At 40.8% G+C, this 17,993-nt stretch overlaps 1 protein-coding gene across 4 annotated transcripts in view; it reads left to right on the plus strand.

Moving 5' to 3' along the window:
• The first annotated feature begins 7,169 nt into the window (after window positions 1–7,169).
• Window positions 7,170–17,993, plus strand: part of LOC130883452 (cytochrome P450 2J4-like) — a 36,252-nt gene continuing 25,428 nt past the window's right edge. For all 4 annotated transcript variants that reach the window (XM_057783875.1, XM_057783876.1, XM_057783878.1 and 1 more), the window contains exons 1-2: window positions 7,170–7,391; window positions 16,395–16,557. In XM_057783875.1, the coding sequence (XP_057639858.1) occupies window positions 7,182–7,391; window positions 16,395–16,557 (373 nt within the window). In that variant the 5' untranslated portion in view covers window positions 7,170–7,181. The remainder of the gene's footprint in view (window positions 7,392–16,394; window positions 16,558–17,993) is intronic.

Here is a 17,993-nt window from a genome sequence, read left to right on the forward strand (position 1 = left end):
TGCTTGGGAAGGAAGGAGAAAAAGAGTACAGAAAGATATGGTGGATGTCCTGAAGCTTGTGGGCCTCGTTCATATGAGAGGAGAGTAATGCCGGAGAATGAAGACAGTTCAAGAAATGGTGAAGGAATTGAGCTAAAAACATTGAATCAAATTTCTGGACCGTTGAACCCTAATATGGTGATGGGAAAATCATTTATGAACTCAATGGCATACCTTTTCATCTAAAAGTTGCAAGGGGAATGATGATTCCTCCTATAAGGAAAATGCACTGGAAACAAATGGTTGCATTAAAAACGCTAAGTGCGTCATGAGTCACATCTCAAGAGGTGTTCTTTCAGTTTGTCTCCTTCCTCATTTCGTAGACATGCATTTGTTTCTGACACATTTGAATGTTGGTCTAAAGTGGTACAAAGAGACAATAAGTATCAGAACTGACTTTCTGGTTGCATCCATAGGAAGAAGCCATGAAGACTCTCCCAAATGACAGATGTGTCTCCAATTATGTAACTCTACCTTTAACTAGACCTGAGAACCAGCTGTTTGAATTTCCTCTATTGAGACTTCATTGTTTAGATCTGTACCACATTTTTAAATTAGGTTTATAGATTTTTTTTTCCGTTTTTTCGGTTCACTGTTTACTGAACAAAGGTCAGACACTTCTTGGCAGTGACAAAATAAATTCCTGAGCTTTCAGTTCAACATGGCAGCAAGGGGGTGACTCAGCAAATCAGTCCTCATGATGGTGACCAGGAAAAGAAAGAAAGCCTACAGGAGGCTGAATCCCACCCCATTTGTTCCATCCAGTTCTTCAGCATGGGAGACAGTGACACATAGTCAGAGAAAGTCTACTTCCATTAGGTAATGAGCGCTGGGAATGTCCTCACAGCTATTATCAGTGGTTTTTTTTGTAATCTCCTTGGCAATTATCAGTTATAGGAGTCCAGAATCAAGATTACTGGCCACAGGTAGCCTTTGTGGATCTGCAATATTTGTCTTAGATCCTCAGAATGTATTGTTCTCCAGAAAAGTTGTCAGAGCTAGAACAAGAAGAGTCTACTCTGTAAACACAGATACAATTCATTCATTTAACCCAAGAGAAAGGCCTCTTCAATTATGTCTCCTAACAAGTATTGACAGTTTCAACTCAACAGCAGCTCTAGACATTGACAATTTAACCCAATAATATCCAAGGGAGACAGCAAACTGTGGCTTTGACCTCACATGGACCTAGTTCCAGAAGTGGCTGAGTCTCTGCCTACTGTGTGACTCTAAGAAAATTGTTAAAGTCTCATAGCATTAATCTCTACATCTGTACAATGTACTGGAAGCCCAGCACAGGTCATGGGCAGTCCTCATAGTAGGAGAGCACATGCATGCAGAGCTTTCCATACCATACAGCAGTTAGACATTTTATTACTTACAAACCTGAAGATTTTCTGTCCTTAAAATATACTGAACAAAATAAGCAGGTAAATGCCAGTTTATACATCATGAGAATGAACAAGGAGAAACACCTAGGTTCTTCCTACAGGAAGGCAGGCTGGAGTGAGGAGCACAGGATGGGAGGCAACAAGAGATGCTCTAAAGAAAGAGATGCTAGGGCTGAGGATAAAAGGAATGTTAGACTTCACTTAGCCAACATTGGGAGAGGAAGATTGTTCATGACAAAGGAAACCATGCTTACAAAGGGATAGGAATGAATGGGAAGCTGTCGTATTTGATAAAATAAATACCAGCCCATGGTAGCACAGGAAATAAGGGGAACTCTTCCTGGAGAATCAAATAATACCTCTTCATACTGAGACCGACAGGAACATACTGCAGAGTAGTAATGAGAATAATGAGAAGAGGGAGTGTGCTGTGGTTAAGTTGTATTCATGGCATAGTTCATTGCCAGCTGTGGAGGAGGAGATGTAGATCTAAGAGAACACTAACTTGGCAGTAGGATCAGAAATTGGCATTACAGAATTAGAAGAGATTAATAGAATGGTGGATCAGGTTGTTGATGGGGTGGACGATTCAGTGTGAGGTAAGGGAAAATCTGGAGGGGTCCAGACACCATAAGAGGGAGCCTGGTGGACTGGGCATGATTACTCTGCTTGCTTGATGTGCTCCTAATTGTGCTGATGGATGGGATTCAGAGGCCTCTACAATGAGGGCTAGGAATGTAAAAACAGTAAAGAAGACTCATCACTTTCTTTTCCAGACATTCCATGATCCTCAGTGTAGGAAGTTTTGACTGTTACTCATCCCTGTCTGATTATCAGCCCATGAATGGTCACATACTGTCTGCATAGGCAAAGGCTGACCTGTTCCCACAGACCAGCATTTTACATAAACAGCAGACTAATAGCATTGTAATCTGAGGACACATAATCCATCATTTATCTGGACTAAGGACAGAATTTCTGGAGGTGCTGTGGTGGGAAGAGTGAGAGCTTGGGGACACCCATCCCTTATCAGGGTCTATTCTGCACATCCTGCCTTGATTTTTTGATTCTTTGCTGTCTTCTGTAGGGAACCATGACCCTGACCAATTTGACTGCTCTGCACAGGGACCCCAAAGAGTGGGCCGCTCCAGACACCTTCAATCCAGAGCATTTTTATGGAAAATGAACAGTTTAAGGAAGAGAAAATCTTTTCTGCCATTTTCAGTGGGTGAGTGGTAATGGGGAGGAAACAGGACAGAATCCTGCCTCATACCTTCCCTCTTCTTCCTAGAGATCTCTCACTAACTTGAGTATCTCCGTAAGGCCACACCCAGTGCAGCTGTGCGGTGCTGTTGTTAGTAGCCTAGCGTTCTCAGGACATAGCACTGTTTCAGACCACTCCCATCTCTCGGGCTCTCCCTTGCCTCTGATGGAACTGTCGGCCCCAAAAGGTCTTCATGTCTTATCACCTTCAAAATGGTCTCCTATTTGCAGCAGCTGTAAAATAAACACAGCAATACCTAAAAACTCGCTGATGCTCTGCTACTGAGAAATGAATGACTCTCCATTAAGTAGATGGTTTATTAGCAGACAAATTATCTCAGTCATCAAGGCAATGTAGTTGTTATTAATCCAATAGCAACATGGCATTAATGTCTATTTAATGTGGCAAGCAAACTCCAATTAAAGGAAGAGTTTTTTCTTTTTCTTTTTCTTTTTCTTTTTCTTTTTCAAGACCATTCACCCAAAGAATTGACAAAAAAGGTCAGGATTAAGCTTTCAGTTCTATTTTAGTTATTTCTCTATTTTATATTCATGATAACGGATCTTCCCGGTTATAGGCCCTTCCACTTGAGGATTCCCTGAGTTCATGGCCTATGTATCAGTTAGAAACTAGTTGTACAACAACTATCTGAAACTATACTATTTACAAACAGCTTATTTTCCTGAGAGATTTCCAGGCCAGATCAGTGGCTCAGCTGCTTTTGACTAACACACCATGCATGTTATCCTGACAATTCAAATGATGTTTCTGAAGATTCCAAGACACAAAGCTGAAGCGCATGCCCCTGGTCAGATCCAGGCTGGAGGCTGTCACCCCATGACTTCCGGTGTCCCATAAAAGCCACAAATTCCAGGTGACAGAAGTCCTACAGTCTTTGTGAAGTCCAGTGAAAATAACAAGAAGCCAAAGCAGGGGGACAGTCAGATGTTTCACGTTCCACATTTCTTTCTGATAGAGGTAAATAAAATTTAGTTACCTGGAGACGCCCAGTGAGGACCCCAAGATGCAAATCTGAAAAGCCCTCTGGGTTGACAAAGCAGCAGTCTATATTTTCCACCACAATCCTATCTTTGGCCTGTAGATGCTCTCCTTCAGAATTTCTAGAACTTATAAAGACAACATCCCTGTAGATATTCTATTAGGCAGCTTCTCTTCTCTTGGAAAAGATAACCATCTGTACAATTATTATTTGCATGTTATCACAAAAGATAATTTAATAATTTAAAGATAATTTAAAATTTTACATTTTCTCCTGATTTATGTCCTCCCATGTTATGGCAAACAAATTGGTAGCTTCCTATTCATTAATATAATCAATATAATTATATTGATATAAATAATGTTATTAAAATATTAAATAAGAGAATTTTTTAAAATTTACAACTGTCATCATGGAACACAAAGGCAGAGACCATTGATGATGTCCTTGGTCAACTCTTGTATTTCACACACTAGGTCATTTTTCTGCCTTTCTTTGAAAGGAAAAGAACCAAAGAAACCATTAGACCAGGCTGTATTTGTCAGCCTTCCCTCACTGAAACAATATCTGTGATGAGCAACTTCTTAGGAGAAAGTTATGTTTGCTTTATAGAGTTCACTAGAAGTATGTGACTGAAGAAGCCTTTGAATGGTGGGCAAGAAGCAAGGAAATGATGTTACCAGATTGCAGATATCCCAGCAGGGTCCAGGTTCAGATGACCTACATTAGATAAACACCCACTTAATTTCCCACTACTTCCCCCATTGGCAATTGTACCCCCATTGGCAATCAAGTCTGTAGATGAAGTCCTTGTCAGCACATGAACAAAAACCAAACTACATAATTCAAGTTACAAAATCCAGGTGAGCATGGTCATATCATTCAAGCTTCCCTGCTGAGTGACTGCAGTCTTCAGACAGGAGCATTGACAGTGCACCCTTGAAGAAATGTGTTCTTCACTGATATTATGAGGAACATATTAGTGAAGCTACGTGTAATGCACTCCCCAGGGTAAATGTCAGGGAACTGAGAAGGAGTTTGATCCTAACAATTATTCTAGTATTCCAATCTTCCTCAGTCTTCAAAATTCCCTGTCTTAGATTGCTGTTTATTGCTGTGATAAAAGACATGACCAAATACAACTTGACGCGGAAAGAATTTATTTAGCTTGTACTTCCTCCTCACAAGCTGAAGAAAACCAAGGCCGGAACCCAGAGACAGGGATTGAAGAACAGGCCTTTCTTAGCCATTTGAGTGCCCTCCATTGAGATGTCTGATTAGATATGAACCTAATTTTTTAATTGAGTTATGTGGTTTGGGAGGATTTTTTAAATTATTTTTTTCATTTTGCATACCAACCCCAGTTCCCTCTTCCTCTCCTCCTTCCTTCTCATCCCACCACCCCTATCCACTCCTCAGATGGTGTAAGGTCTCCCTTGGGGAATCAACAAAGTCTAGCATACCAAGATGAGGCAGGACCAAGCCCCTCTCTCTGCATCAAGGCTCAGCAAAGTATCTATCAGGTTTCTTGAGTTATTTATGTATTTTGAATATTAGCCCTCTTTCTGATGGGAGTTGGTAAAAATATCTTCCCCTCCTGTGAACTGAAATTCATAGTAGTTTCTTATTTGGTAAAATTATATTGCTTTCCTAACACCCATATATACTCACACAGAAGCCAAATAATAGGAATCATTTCCTCTAGTTGGTAAGGGTGGATGGAACTGGACCTTGAAATCAACAATCATGAGACATAATATTCAATTTTTGTTATTATTTATCAATAATTTATTATATATATACACAGTGGTGAATATGAGAAGTTGCAGGGTCTTCGCCTTTCAGAATATATATTCGAGTCTTCATGGTATTGGGCAAAAGGATTACAAACACACAAATAAATTGACATTAGTGCTCCCAACTTGAGAATGATTATGAAAACAAGATTTTAAAAACCCATACAGGTCTAAATAAACACCTTTCCTCACCTTCATAACTGTACAGCACAGTTCATGGGGAAGGAAGTGTTTGAGAATCTTCCCAGTAGTGACCTCTCTCTGCAGTCTGAGGAATCTGGTCATCCCTTCCCCACCCCACCGCCCACACACAATCTCTCTCCTCTGATAAGATGCTGCTTAAAGGTGAGACCAGCAGCCTGATGTGTGGTGCACACCTTTAATTCGAGCACTGGGAAGGCAAAAGGCAGGTGGATCTCTGTGAGTTTGAGGGGAGCCTGGCCAACATCATAGTTTCAGGGCAATCATCACTAGTCAGTGAAGCCCTGTCTCAAAATAATAAGTAAGCAAGTATTAAGTAAGTAGATAGAAATGCTGGCTCCCTCGCTGAAACAGCGTTTCTCTCCTCAGCTCTCACGAATGGCCGAGTTGTTCCTCTTTCTCTGTGTAAGTGGCCAGAGGCATGGAACATAGACTACTTTTTAATTATTTTGCCTCCTTGTGTGGAACCTCCAAGCCCCTCAGAACCTTTGAGAATGGACTCTCTTTGCTGGCGGGTACTGGCTGCTCTCTTCAGAACCTTGCCATGCTGTTAGTGACACAGATAATTCTACAAAACTCTCACGTGCTGAACAGTTAGTGTCAGGGACTCTCCCAAAGCTGCTTCCTTTCCTCTAGGTGCCTAACATCATCTAACACACACACACACACACACACACACACACACACACACCATTTTGTTTTAAAATTTATGTTTTGTTTTAAAGAGAAAGCCCATGAAGTTCAGGTGGGGAGGTAGGTGAAATCAGGAAGGAGTTGGGGGAGGAAAAAGCATATGATCGAAATATCATGTCTGGAATTCTCAAATAAGCTAAAACATTTTAAATGTGTGAAAAGTATGTATAAAAAGGACTGAAGGAAGAAAAGACGGGGCTTGAGAGCTCAGTGATAGAGGCCTCGGGCATACTGACAGGGGCGCTGTCTATAGGAGTCTTCCTCTCAGGAAGGTTGCCAGCTCTGGGGAAAGCTCCTTTTTAAACCAGGAGTCTGCTGGGATGTAAATCACTATTCCCAGAGCCACAGAAAGGTTTCAGAAAAACAAATTTCTGAAATAGCAACCACTCTTAGGCAGCCCTTTTAAATCCCCTTGGGGACCAGTGCTGAGAATACAGTGCCTGGCACCTAGAGGTGGAGGCTGAGTACCTGCAGGTAAGCAGGACTTGGGGGATGGGGCAAAGGAAAGAGAGCCAAGGCAAGGATTAGGAGGGAGTGGACTGGGTAAAAGCGCAGAGTTTCAGAGGCCTCTGTGGAAGCCTGCAGCATTAACCAGTACTGATGAACAGGGTACTGGCTCCCAGGCAGAACAGAGAAATGGGCGTGGCCAGTGGAGAGGGCAGGAACAATGCACAGGGCAGGGCTCTGATAGGACTGAGAGGGCGTGGTTTGCAAGAAGCAGGGTGGAACTTAGCAGAGGGACTGTCTCTGCTGTCAGCACCAGGCAGAGACCCAGGAAACCGGCCCTAGCTCTTGCCATGTTTGTCACTGAGGGCTCCCTGGTGGCCGCCGTCTGGTCAGCGCTCCATCCTAGGACTCTGCTGCTGGCTGCTGTCACTTTCCTGCTCCTGACCAACTTCCTAATAAACAGGCGCCCCAAGAACTGCCCTCCAGGGCCCTGGCGCCTGCCCTTTGTGGGAAACTTGCTCCAGTTGGATTTGGAACAGTCGCATCTGGCAGTTCAGCAGGTGAGAAAGAGTGAGGGCGTTTGGATGTGCCAAGACCCAATCCAGAGCTGCAGGAACAGGGATCCGGGCACTGGGGGCGGGAGGAGCTGGCTGTAGGCTGATGCTGGCTGCAGGCTAACCCAGCCAGTAGAACTAGTTTCTAATCTGTGCCCTCACTTATGACACACGATGCTTTGCTTTGTTTCCAAAAAGTTGCTTTTAATATCTTTCTATGAAAGATCTCCGTTGTTATCCCATTATGATCTGAAAAACACACTATGTATGATTTCATTTCTCTTAAGTATGTTAAGTAGATGGATGACAGAATAGCTCACCTTGATAAATAAACAGATTATGGGTTCCTTGTGCCCATTAGGAACACACACACACACACACACACAATCTCACTGACCAATCTTTTAAGAATTCAGGCTAATAACCTTCTTATTTACTCCTTATGGAAAAGTTAATTCATTTTCTTTCTGAGTGACACTGTTTTGTTCTTTCTTAAATCTAAGAACGTTGATATAGTGGAATCTTTCGCAAGCTGCTCTTCATTGCTCAGTGTCTTGTCTCACTAACCCTTGGAATGAAATTTCTTACTCTTCTAAGCATTCCCTCTGCTGATCCTTCTTTCTTTACACTACATTTACAGATCTCGTTCCTACTATTGATGTCCTGTCCTATTGCTTCCCTTAAATATTTTACCTCGTATTTTAATCCATTGTTCTAATTTTTTCTATTATTAGTCCCATTTTTAATCTTGTTTTAGCCTTCTGGACTAGCTTATATTTAAAAATTATGTATATGAATAATTTACTCTCATGTATGTCTGTACATTGCATATGTGCCTGGTGCCCACAGAGGCCAGAAGAGGTGTTCGATCCCCTGGAATGGGAGTCACAGGCCAGTGTAAGCAGTTATGTGGGTGCTGGGAATAGAACCCAGATCATCTGGAAGAGCAACTTTCCTTCCCACTGATCCATCACTCCAGCCATGTCTTATCTTTCTATACTCTTTTAAAATTATTTTTTATTGACTTAATGTTTCATAGTGAAAAACATGCCCTGTCTTATGACTTATCCTAAAACATCACCTTGGTCATTTAATCCACATGAAACAATTGAAGACAGAACTGACACATTTGAGAATCATAAGGCTAGAAATTCAGAGGCCGATTGACTTGCTGATCTTCACTTGGTTGGTACGAATATAAAACTTATTGCTATAATTCTACTGAACTAGAATTATACATAATCAAAGAGCTGATAAAAATGGGAAAAGGCACCAGGCAGTGGTGGCACACACCTTTAATCCCAGCACTCAGAAGACAGATCTCTGTGAGTTCAAGGCCAGTCTCATCTACAGAACTAGTTCCAGGATAGCTAGAGCTGTTACACAGAGAAACCTTGTCTCGAAAAACCAAAAAAGTAAAAAAGAAAAGAAAAGAAAGAAAAAGAAAAAAATTAAAAAGTCATTTACCTCAGAACATAGTCTCTGGATCCTTCTCAAGTTCGAGTTCAGCTACAAAATCTAGGTGGTACACATTGCCAGAGAGCAGCATTTTAGCTTAAACCAAATTTTCAGTTGTTTCCAGAACTCTTTCATTGGAAATTCAAAATGAAATTACGAATTTACTGGATAGCCATGCATCCTACTGATAGCTCTTAAGATAAAATACATTCACTTATTGGTTCTGCGCTTATGACCAAGATAGGGTAGACTAATTGAGGCTAAATGAAATCATTAAGGCTTATGGATGTCAAATCATGACATATGTTTTGACAGTGTTTCATGGATTCAGGTCTTGCTCTCAAAGTTAAGGGTAGGGTGACAGTGCATAGAGATGAGGTAGAAGACCACAGATACCTGAAGGAATTGAACCCTTCTGTTTGAGACTACTGTTGCAGCTAGACAAGAGTTAGAGCTTGGCTCTACATAATTTTGACTCTTGAGAACACAGGTGGAAGGAGCTTTGATATTGATCGCATAGCATCATTCAAACCAATGTTTTCTACATTAGTCATAGGAACTCTCCTTCTCTCCTAAATGACCTCCTTGTTTTCATGGCTGCTCCCCATGCTACCTTCCACTAAACTCTAAGGCCCTACGGACATCTCTACATTAAGGTGTTTGCCTACAATCTGATATATGAGATTACTCCACCTTCAATTTATTTGCCTTTTCAGAGTGGTGAAGAAAATCCTAGCTATAGTAGAACAGTTAGCCATAACTAAGTAAAGCACAAAGCATACTGAATCCCCACTCAGTTTGTGTGGCTGTTTGGGATCAGTAGGCTCTTGTCCTGACTCTCACCGTGCATTTGTATCTCCAAACCTTTGAACACAGAGCTCATTCATTTGTCAGAGATGCAGTGGGTGGCTGGGTGCCTGGAACTAAACAATGCTTTTCATAGTGCAACTCTCACTATACCCCGCAGAACTCTTTGAGTAGGGATTTTTTTTTTACTCTTTTATAACTGGGAGATCTCAGACTTGGAAGAGAGCACTTGCCCCAGGAACCCAAAGTCAGCTAGCCATAGAGCCTGTATACTTCCATCACTCCAGATTTGCAGAGATGCCTCCACTCCTAGCCTCCACCCTTTCTTTATTGCATTTTTCATATCTACTAATGATTAAACAGAGAATATTCCCTTTCCTACACTGATACTGTAATTTTCACTCAAACTTCCATGCTTCCTACAACAAACTTTTACGTAGACAACTTGAACTCTCTGAGGAGCAATGACTTGAATTTCCTGCCTTCACTAGATTCCAGGTTAGAGTCCTTGCTTTTTTAAAACACTTCCAGAGAAACACTGATGCTCACTCAGTGCATATTGGTGAATGCATGAATGAAAGTATAGGAAGACATTTCAGACTCTGAAGTGAATTGGAGTTTGGTGAAGTGAAGATAAAGAAAAAATGGCTAAACATTCCTTTTATATCAAGGTACCTTTTCCACACACAGGTGCATGAGCTGCCCTCAGTTTTAGTCTCATTATTTACACACATACATCTCGTGTCTAGTAGCTGTGTGAAGATGGCATTATCCTCTAATTAAAAGACATTTGGAAGTCCAAGAAAGCTGAAAAAAAAAAAAAAACCATGGACAGACCTTCTTCAGGCCTTGTCAGGTCACACGAATCGTTTACTTTTTTAAAAATAAATTCTATGCTTTTATTTTTTTAAAATAGAAAACAAACTATCTTTTTTTCATTATACATACAAATTTAAGTTCCCAATTCCTCTCTCCTCCCATTCCCTCCACTTGCCTCCCAACCTACCACCCACTCCTCAGAGAGGGTGAGGCATATTGCTTTGGGGAAGGTCCAAGGTCCTTCCTACTATATCTAGGCTGAGCAAGGTATCCATCCAAAGAGAACAGGTTCCCAAAAAGTCAGTACAAGTAGTAGGAATAAATCCTGGTGCCACTGCCAGTGGCCCCTCAGTCTGCCCCAGCCATGCAACACATTCAGAGGGACTAATTTGGTCCTATGATTGTGTCATTCCTGTCCAGCTGGTGTTCCTGGTAGCTACCTGGTTAGCTCAGGTAGACCGTTTCAGTGGGTGTATCCACTATGATCTTGACCTCTTTGCTCATATTCTTATTCCTTCCACTCTTCAACTGGACTTTGGCAGCTCAGCCCAGTGCCCCACTGTGGGTCACTGCTTCTCTTTATATCAGTTTATGGATTAAGATTCTATAGTGATATTTAAGATATTCACCAGTCTGATTACAGGGCAAGGCCAGTTAAGGCACCCTCTCATCTGTGGCTTAGGGTCTTGGCTGGGGTCATTATTGTGGATTCCTGGGAACTTCTCTAGAGTCAGGTTTCTTGCTAACCCCATAATGGCTCCTTCAATATAAAATATCTCTTTCCTTGCTCTCATCTCTGTCTTTCCTCCAACTCAACTATCCCATTCCCTCAAGTTCCTCTTGTCCCTCCACTTCTCCCACCCTTTTCCCATTCCACCCTCCCTTCTCCCCATCACACCTATGTTCCCAGTTTTGTCAGGTGATCTTGTCTATTTTGACTTTCCAGGTGGATCTATATATCTTTTTTAGAGTTCACCTTGTTACTTAGCTTCTCTAGGATCATGACCTATAGGCTCAGCATCCTTTGTTTATAGCTAGCATCCACTTATGAGTGAGTACATACCATATTCATCTTTTTGAGTATTCATCACTCAGGATGGTATTTTCTAGTTCCATCCAATTGCATGCAAAATTCAAGATGTCCTCCAGTTATATCTAGGCTGATCAAAGTATACATCCAAGGAGAATTGGTTCCCAAAAATTCCTGTAGAAGCAGTAGGGATAAATCCTGGTGCCACTGCCAGTGTCCCCTCAGTTTGCCCCAGCCATACAACTGTCACCCACATTCAGAAGGTCTAGTTTGGTGCTGTGCTGGTTCCTCCCTGTCCAGCTGGAGTTGGTAAGTTTCCATTGTCTCAGGTAAACTGTTTCGGTGGGTGTCTACATCATGGACTTGACTTCTTTACACATATTCTTTCTTTTTCCACTCTTCAACTGGACATTTGAAGCTCAGCCCAGTGCTCTGCTGTGGGTCTCTGCCTCTGTTTCCATCAGTTGCTGGATGAAGGTTCTATGGTGACATTTAAGATATTCATCAGTCTGACTACAGGACAAGGCCAGTTCAGGAACTCTCTCCATTGCTTAGGATCTTAGCTGGGGTCATTTCTGAGAATTTCTCTAGTGTCAGGTTTCTTGCTAGTCCCATAATAGTTCCCTCAATCAAAAATATCTCTTTCCTTGCTCTCGTCTCTGTCCTTCCTTCATCTCAACTATCCCATTCTCTCAAGTTCTCTTCCTCCCTTCCCCTTTTTCTTTCTTTCCCTTTCTGTCCTCCCTTTCCCCCTACCCCTAAGCTCCCAATTTTGTCAGGTGATTTTGTCTATTTCAAATTTCCAGGGTACTCTATATATGTTTTTCTTAGGGTTCACCTTGTTACTTAGCTTCTCTAGGGTAGTGAACCATAGGCTCATTATCCTTTGCTTTATAGCTAGTATCCACTTATGAGTGAGTACATACCATACTCATCTTTCTGGGTCTGGGTTACCTCACGCTGGAATTTTTTCTAGTTCCATTTGCATGCAAATTTCAAAATGTCATCATTTTATTACCTCTGAGTAATACTCCATTTTGTAAATATACCATAATTTTTTATCCATTCTTCAGTTGAGGGGCATCTAGGTTGTTTCTAGGTTCTAGCTATTCCAGATAATGCTGCTATGAACATGGTTTAATTTTCTTTGGTATGACTGAGCATCCTTTGGGTGTGAGTAGTATTGCTGGGTCCTGAGGTAGGATGATTCCCAACTTTCTGATTTGATTATTTCCTGTTGTTTACTCCACCCAGGTGAGTCTGCTTCTTTTTGTTCCAGAGCTTTCAGATGTGCTGTTGAGTCACTACTGTGAGATTTCTCCACTTTCTTTATGTAGGAACTTTATGCTATGAGCTTTCCTCTTAGGACTGCATTCATATTGTTCCAATCTCCTTCATTTTTGTTCAATTCTAGGTAGTCTTTAAATTCTTCCTTTATTTCTTCTTTGACCCAAGGTTGGTTCAACTGAACAATGTTCAATTTCCATGAGTTTGTAGGTGTTCTGAAATTAGTGTTATTGTTAAATATTAAATTTAAGCCATGATGATTCAATAAGATGCTGGGTGTTATTCCTACTTTTTGTATCTGTTGGGGTTTGCTTTGTTACCAAATATGTGGGAAATTTTAGAGAAGGTTCCATGAAGTTCTGAGAAGAAAGAATATTGCTTTGTGTTTGGGTGGAATATTCTGTAGATGTCTGTTAAGTTCATTTGAGTCATGACACCTGTTAGTTCTTCCTCTGTTAAGTTTCTGTCTAGTTGACCTGTCCACTGTGGAGAGTGGGGTGTTGAAATCTCCTACTATTAGTGTATGAGGTTTGACATGTGATTTAAGCTTTAGTAATGCTTCTTTTACATATGTGGGTGCTCTTGTATTTGGATCACAGATGTTCAGGATTGAGACTTTGTCTTGATAGAGACTTCGTCTTATTTCTGTTATGAGAGTAAAGTGTCCTTCTCTATCTCTTCTGATTGATTTTAGTTTGAAGTCTATTTTGTTAGCTATTAGGATAGCTACACCTGCTTGTTTTTTAGGTCCATTAGATTAGAAAAATCATTTTCCAACCATTTATTCTGAGGTAATGTCTGTCTTTGTGGTTGAGGTGTGCTTCCTGTACACAGCAGAAGAATGAATCATGCTTTCATATCCATTCTCTTAGCCTGTATTTTGTATAGGTGAATTGAGTCCATTGATATTAAGAGATATTAATTAATAGTGATTGTTAATTCCTGTTGTTTTTTGGTGGTAGTGTTTATGTGTTTCCCTTTTGGGGTTTGCTGGTATCATGTTATGTGTTGCCTGTGTTTTTTGGGTGCAGTTAGCTTCCTTCAGTTGTAGTTTTCCTTCTAGTACTTTCTGTAAGGCTGAATTTGTGGGTAGGTATTGTTTAAATCTGGTTTTGTCACGGAATATCTTGTTTTCTCTGTCAATGTTAATTGAAAGCTTTGCTGGGTATAGTAGTCTGTGCTTGCATCCGTAGTCTCTTAGTGTCTGTCTGCAGCACATCTGTCCAGGACCTTCTGACTTTCATGGTTTCCTTTGAGAAGTCAGGTGTAATTCTGATAGGCCTGACTTTATATGTTATTTAACATTTTTCCTCTGCAGCTATTAATATTCTTTCTTTATTCTGTATGTTTTTCATTTTGATTATTATATGGTGAAGGGATTGGTTTGTTTTTTTTTTTTTTGTCCAGTCTATTTGGTGTTCTGTAAGCTTCTTGTACCTTCATAGGGATACCCTTCTTTAGGTTAGGAAAGATTTTTTTTTCTATGATTTTGTTGAATATATTTTCTGCACCTTTGAGCTGGAGTTATTCTCCTTCTTCTATCCCCATTATTCTAAGGGTTGGTCTTTTCATGGTGTACCAGATTTCTTGGATGTTTTGTATTAAGAATTTGTTGGATTTAATGTTTTCTTTGACTAATGAATCTATTTCCTCTAGAGTATCTTCAACACCGGAGATTCTCTCTTCTATCTCTTGTATTCTGTTGATTATATAGTTGCTGTTTGTTTACCCAGATTTTCCATATCCAGAATTTCCTCAGTTTGTGTTTTCTTTATTGCCTCTATTTCAGTCTTCAAGTGTTGAACTGTTTGAACTGTTTGCCTCATCTGTTTGATTGTTTTTTTTTTCTTGGTTTTCTTGGGTTTCTTTGAGAGATTTTTTTGCCCTTTCCTTCATTTCTTTAAGGAAATATTTCATTTCCTCTTTAAAGGTCTCCTTCATTCTCATAAAGTGATTTTTAAAAATTTTTTTTGCTGCTTTTGGATTATGATCATCAAGTCTTCCTGTCCTGTGACCACTGGGTACCATGTTGCTTTTTAGGTTGTTGAGTGAATTCTTGCATTAGTGCCTACTCATCTCTTCCTCCAATTGGTGCAGTCAGCGTCTTTGCCTCTTGATCCAATCCTTGTAGTGGCTGTCTTTGTCTTTAAGAACTGTTATTGATCTGTCCTGTAATGTTGTTCCTTGTGTCTCAGGGAACCACTGAGGTATCTCTTGGCCTACTCTCTTTTTTTTTATTAATTAATTTATTTAATTATTAAAGATTTCTGCCTCTTCCCCGCCACCACCTCCCATTCCCTCCCCCTCCCCCAATCAAGTCTTCCTTCCTCCTCAGCCCAAAGAGCAAGCAGGTTTCTCTGCCCTGTGGGAGGTCCAAGGACTACCCACCTCCATCCAGGTCTATTAAGGTGAGCATCCAAACTACCTGGGCTCCCACAAAGCCATTACGTGCAATAGGATCAAGAACCCATTGCCATTGTTCTTCAGTTCTCAGTAGTCCTCATTGTCCATTATGTTCAGCGAGACTGGTTTTGTCCCATGCTTTTTCAGTCCCCGGCCAGCTGGCCTTGGTGAGTTCCCGATGGAACATCCCCATTGCCTCAGTGTGTGGGTGCACCCCTCGCAGTCCTGAGTTCCTTGCTCGTGCTCACTCTCCTTCTGCTCCTCCTTTGGATCGTGAGACTTCAGTCCAGTGCTCCAATGTTGGTCTCTGTCTCTGTCTTCTTTCCTCGCCTGATGAAGGTTAATATTCAGGGGGATGCTTGTATGTTTTTCTTTGGGTTCACCTTCTTATTTAGCTTCTCTAGAATCACGAATTATAGTCTCAATGTCCTTTATTTATGGCTAGAAACCAAATATGAGTGAGTACATCCCATGTTCCTCTTTTTGGGTCTGGCTTACCTCACTCAGGATAGTGTTTTCACACGCTCTCTTTGTCTGCTTTCTTGGTTTACTCTCTTGTTCCTCTATGATAGTTGCAGCTTGTGATTCTGAGTTCCACTGATGTCGCATAGGATAGGGAAGTTTGGGGGCAGAGTAGAACTTACAGCTTGCAGGGTCCCATCAATGGGATGGGGATGTTGGAGCAGCCTACCTGAAGGAAGCTTGCCTGCTGGCTGGCTAGAGAAGCTGAAGTGAGTGGTGAAGGGCTCTGGGGTTTTGCCATGGTATAGAGGGCCTAGAAGGTGAGGTGTCCCACCAGGTGTGTGGTCTCTCACCCTTTGGTCCTTTCTGTGAATTTGCAGCCTATGTTTCAGAGTTCCACTGAGGTTACAGGGGGAGGAGGAATAGGAGGGTTCGGAGACAGAGTCAAGACCTTGCATATTTTTTGACACTTACATACTTTTACATTCGTTTAGTAGTACATTATAAATGCTCATTCAATTCATAATGTCCTTTATCAATGATTTTAATGGAGTAAATACTAGTTTTAATTGAATTTGAATTTAGTTCAGAGGAGGAGAAAACCTTTTCAGTAACCAAAGAACAAGGTGCGTCCTTCAATTCACAGTCACATAGAGAGCTCTCAACATGAATCCCATTAGACACACACGTCTGCCATCCCTGACACAGACACACTTGACCATGACTTTTGCCATGTTTTTCAGTTTGTGAAGAAGTACGGAAACCTAATTAGCCTGGATTTTGGTAACATCCCTTCAGTGGTCATAACTGGACTGCCCTTAATAAAAGAAGCTTTCACTCACATGGAACAAAACTTCTTGAAACGCCCCATCACACCTCTCAGAAAACGTGTCTTTAATGACAATGGTAAGTTTAACTGGCAACACTATTAACTGTAGAGGGTATTTTTTAAAAACACATGAATTTTGATAGAGGATGGGACGCATATTAAGAGGGGTTCCCAAAAGAGTTTTAGAAAGATTGGAAAATGGATATGATCAACCGGTATTGCACACATATAAATTTTTTAAAGTGCATATAATATTGTTTCTAGTGCAGTATAAGGTGCTTTATGATGTGATAAAGGTGCCTCTATATCTGTAATTTTACAACATTCCTATAAACCAAACCCTTCATGAAATGTTATCTTCAAAGTCAGCTAGATGTAGTATATCCTAGATGAAAGCAACCATCAGAGGACTTGCACTGTATCCTGTAAGAGAGAATTGGAGAAACCACGTGTCCTGCAGACTAACTCTAGATGCATGGATAGGTAAGGACAGCTCCTTCCACAGCCAGACAGGCTGAGCCCTCACTTCCCTTTTTCCACTCCAGTCCTCTGCCTTAGGAAAATGGGTGTGAGTGAGCGTCCTCCTGTTGCTGCTCTTCTTGCTTATGACTCCTTAAACTACATCACTGGAGCCATGCCACACAGGGAGCTCTAGCATTCCAGATAGTGTGAGAATAGACTAGCATGAGTATGCAAAGTGATCATTAAATCAAGTTATGTATTTGAAAGTTGAAAACAGACTTCCTCTCTATTAACCTGTAAAAGTTCTGTTTTAGCCATTTCAAATTGCTCCTGGAAAAGATCAACCACTAATGGCATGACATTGACTACATTGTCTGCTAGGAGAAGCAGAGTCATCGGCCTAATTGATTAATACTGATCAGAATAGATAAAAATCATTCTTCTATAACACATAATTCATCTAACAAGAAAGTCTGAATCATTTAACTATACTGATTAAAATCTTATCATGCTAAATTAATAAAGCATTTATCAAAGACATCCAAGTTGTCCTAGGATTCAGGAAAAGCTTTTAAAATAATGGTATTCATTGAATAGTATAAAAAAAGTACTCAAAGAGATGGAATATCCTTGAAGGCACAATAAAGCAGGGATATTGAAAAACTGCAAGGATCCAGTGTGGCAAGTATAGTATCTGAAGGATATATTTAAGTGGACATAAAACTATTGAGGTTGATAAGAAAGAGCCGAGCTCTTGGTTTTCATCATAACAGCAGCAGAAGCTCTTAAATGGTTTTGGTTAGGAGGAAAAGATCAAATTCTGCACATTTTGAGGCATATTTAGGATGCCAGGTAGAGAAGAGAAGAATGATAGAATAGAAATCATCACTGTAATTATAAAAGGAGTTAGAACAGTCGATATGACAAAAAATGACAGCAGGTTAGACTGGGATGGTGGCATTAAAGCCATATGGACTGAAGTCATTCAAGAGAGAAACCATCATGGCATATGTCTTAGCTGCAGGGAAATGGGTTCTCAGGAGACTGCAGG

Source organism: Chionomys nivalis, chromosome 11, assembly GCF_950005125.1.
Source record: "Chionomys nivalis chromosome 11, mChiNiv1.1, whole genome shotgun sequence".
NCBI lineage: Eukaryota > Metazoa > Chordata > Mammalia > Rodentia > Cricetidae > Chionomys > Chionomys nivalis.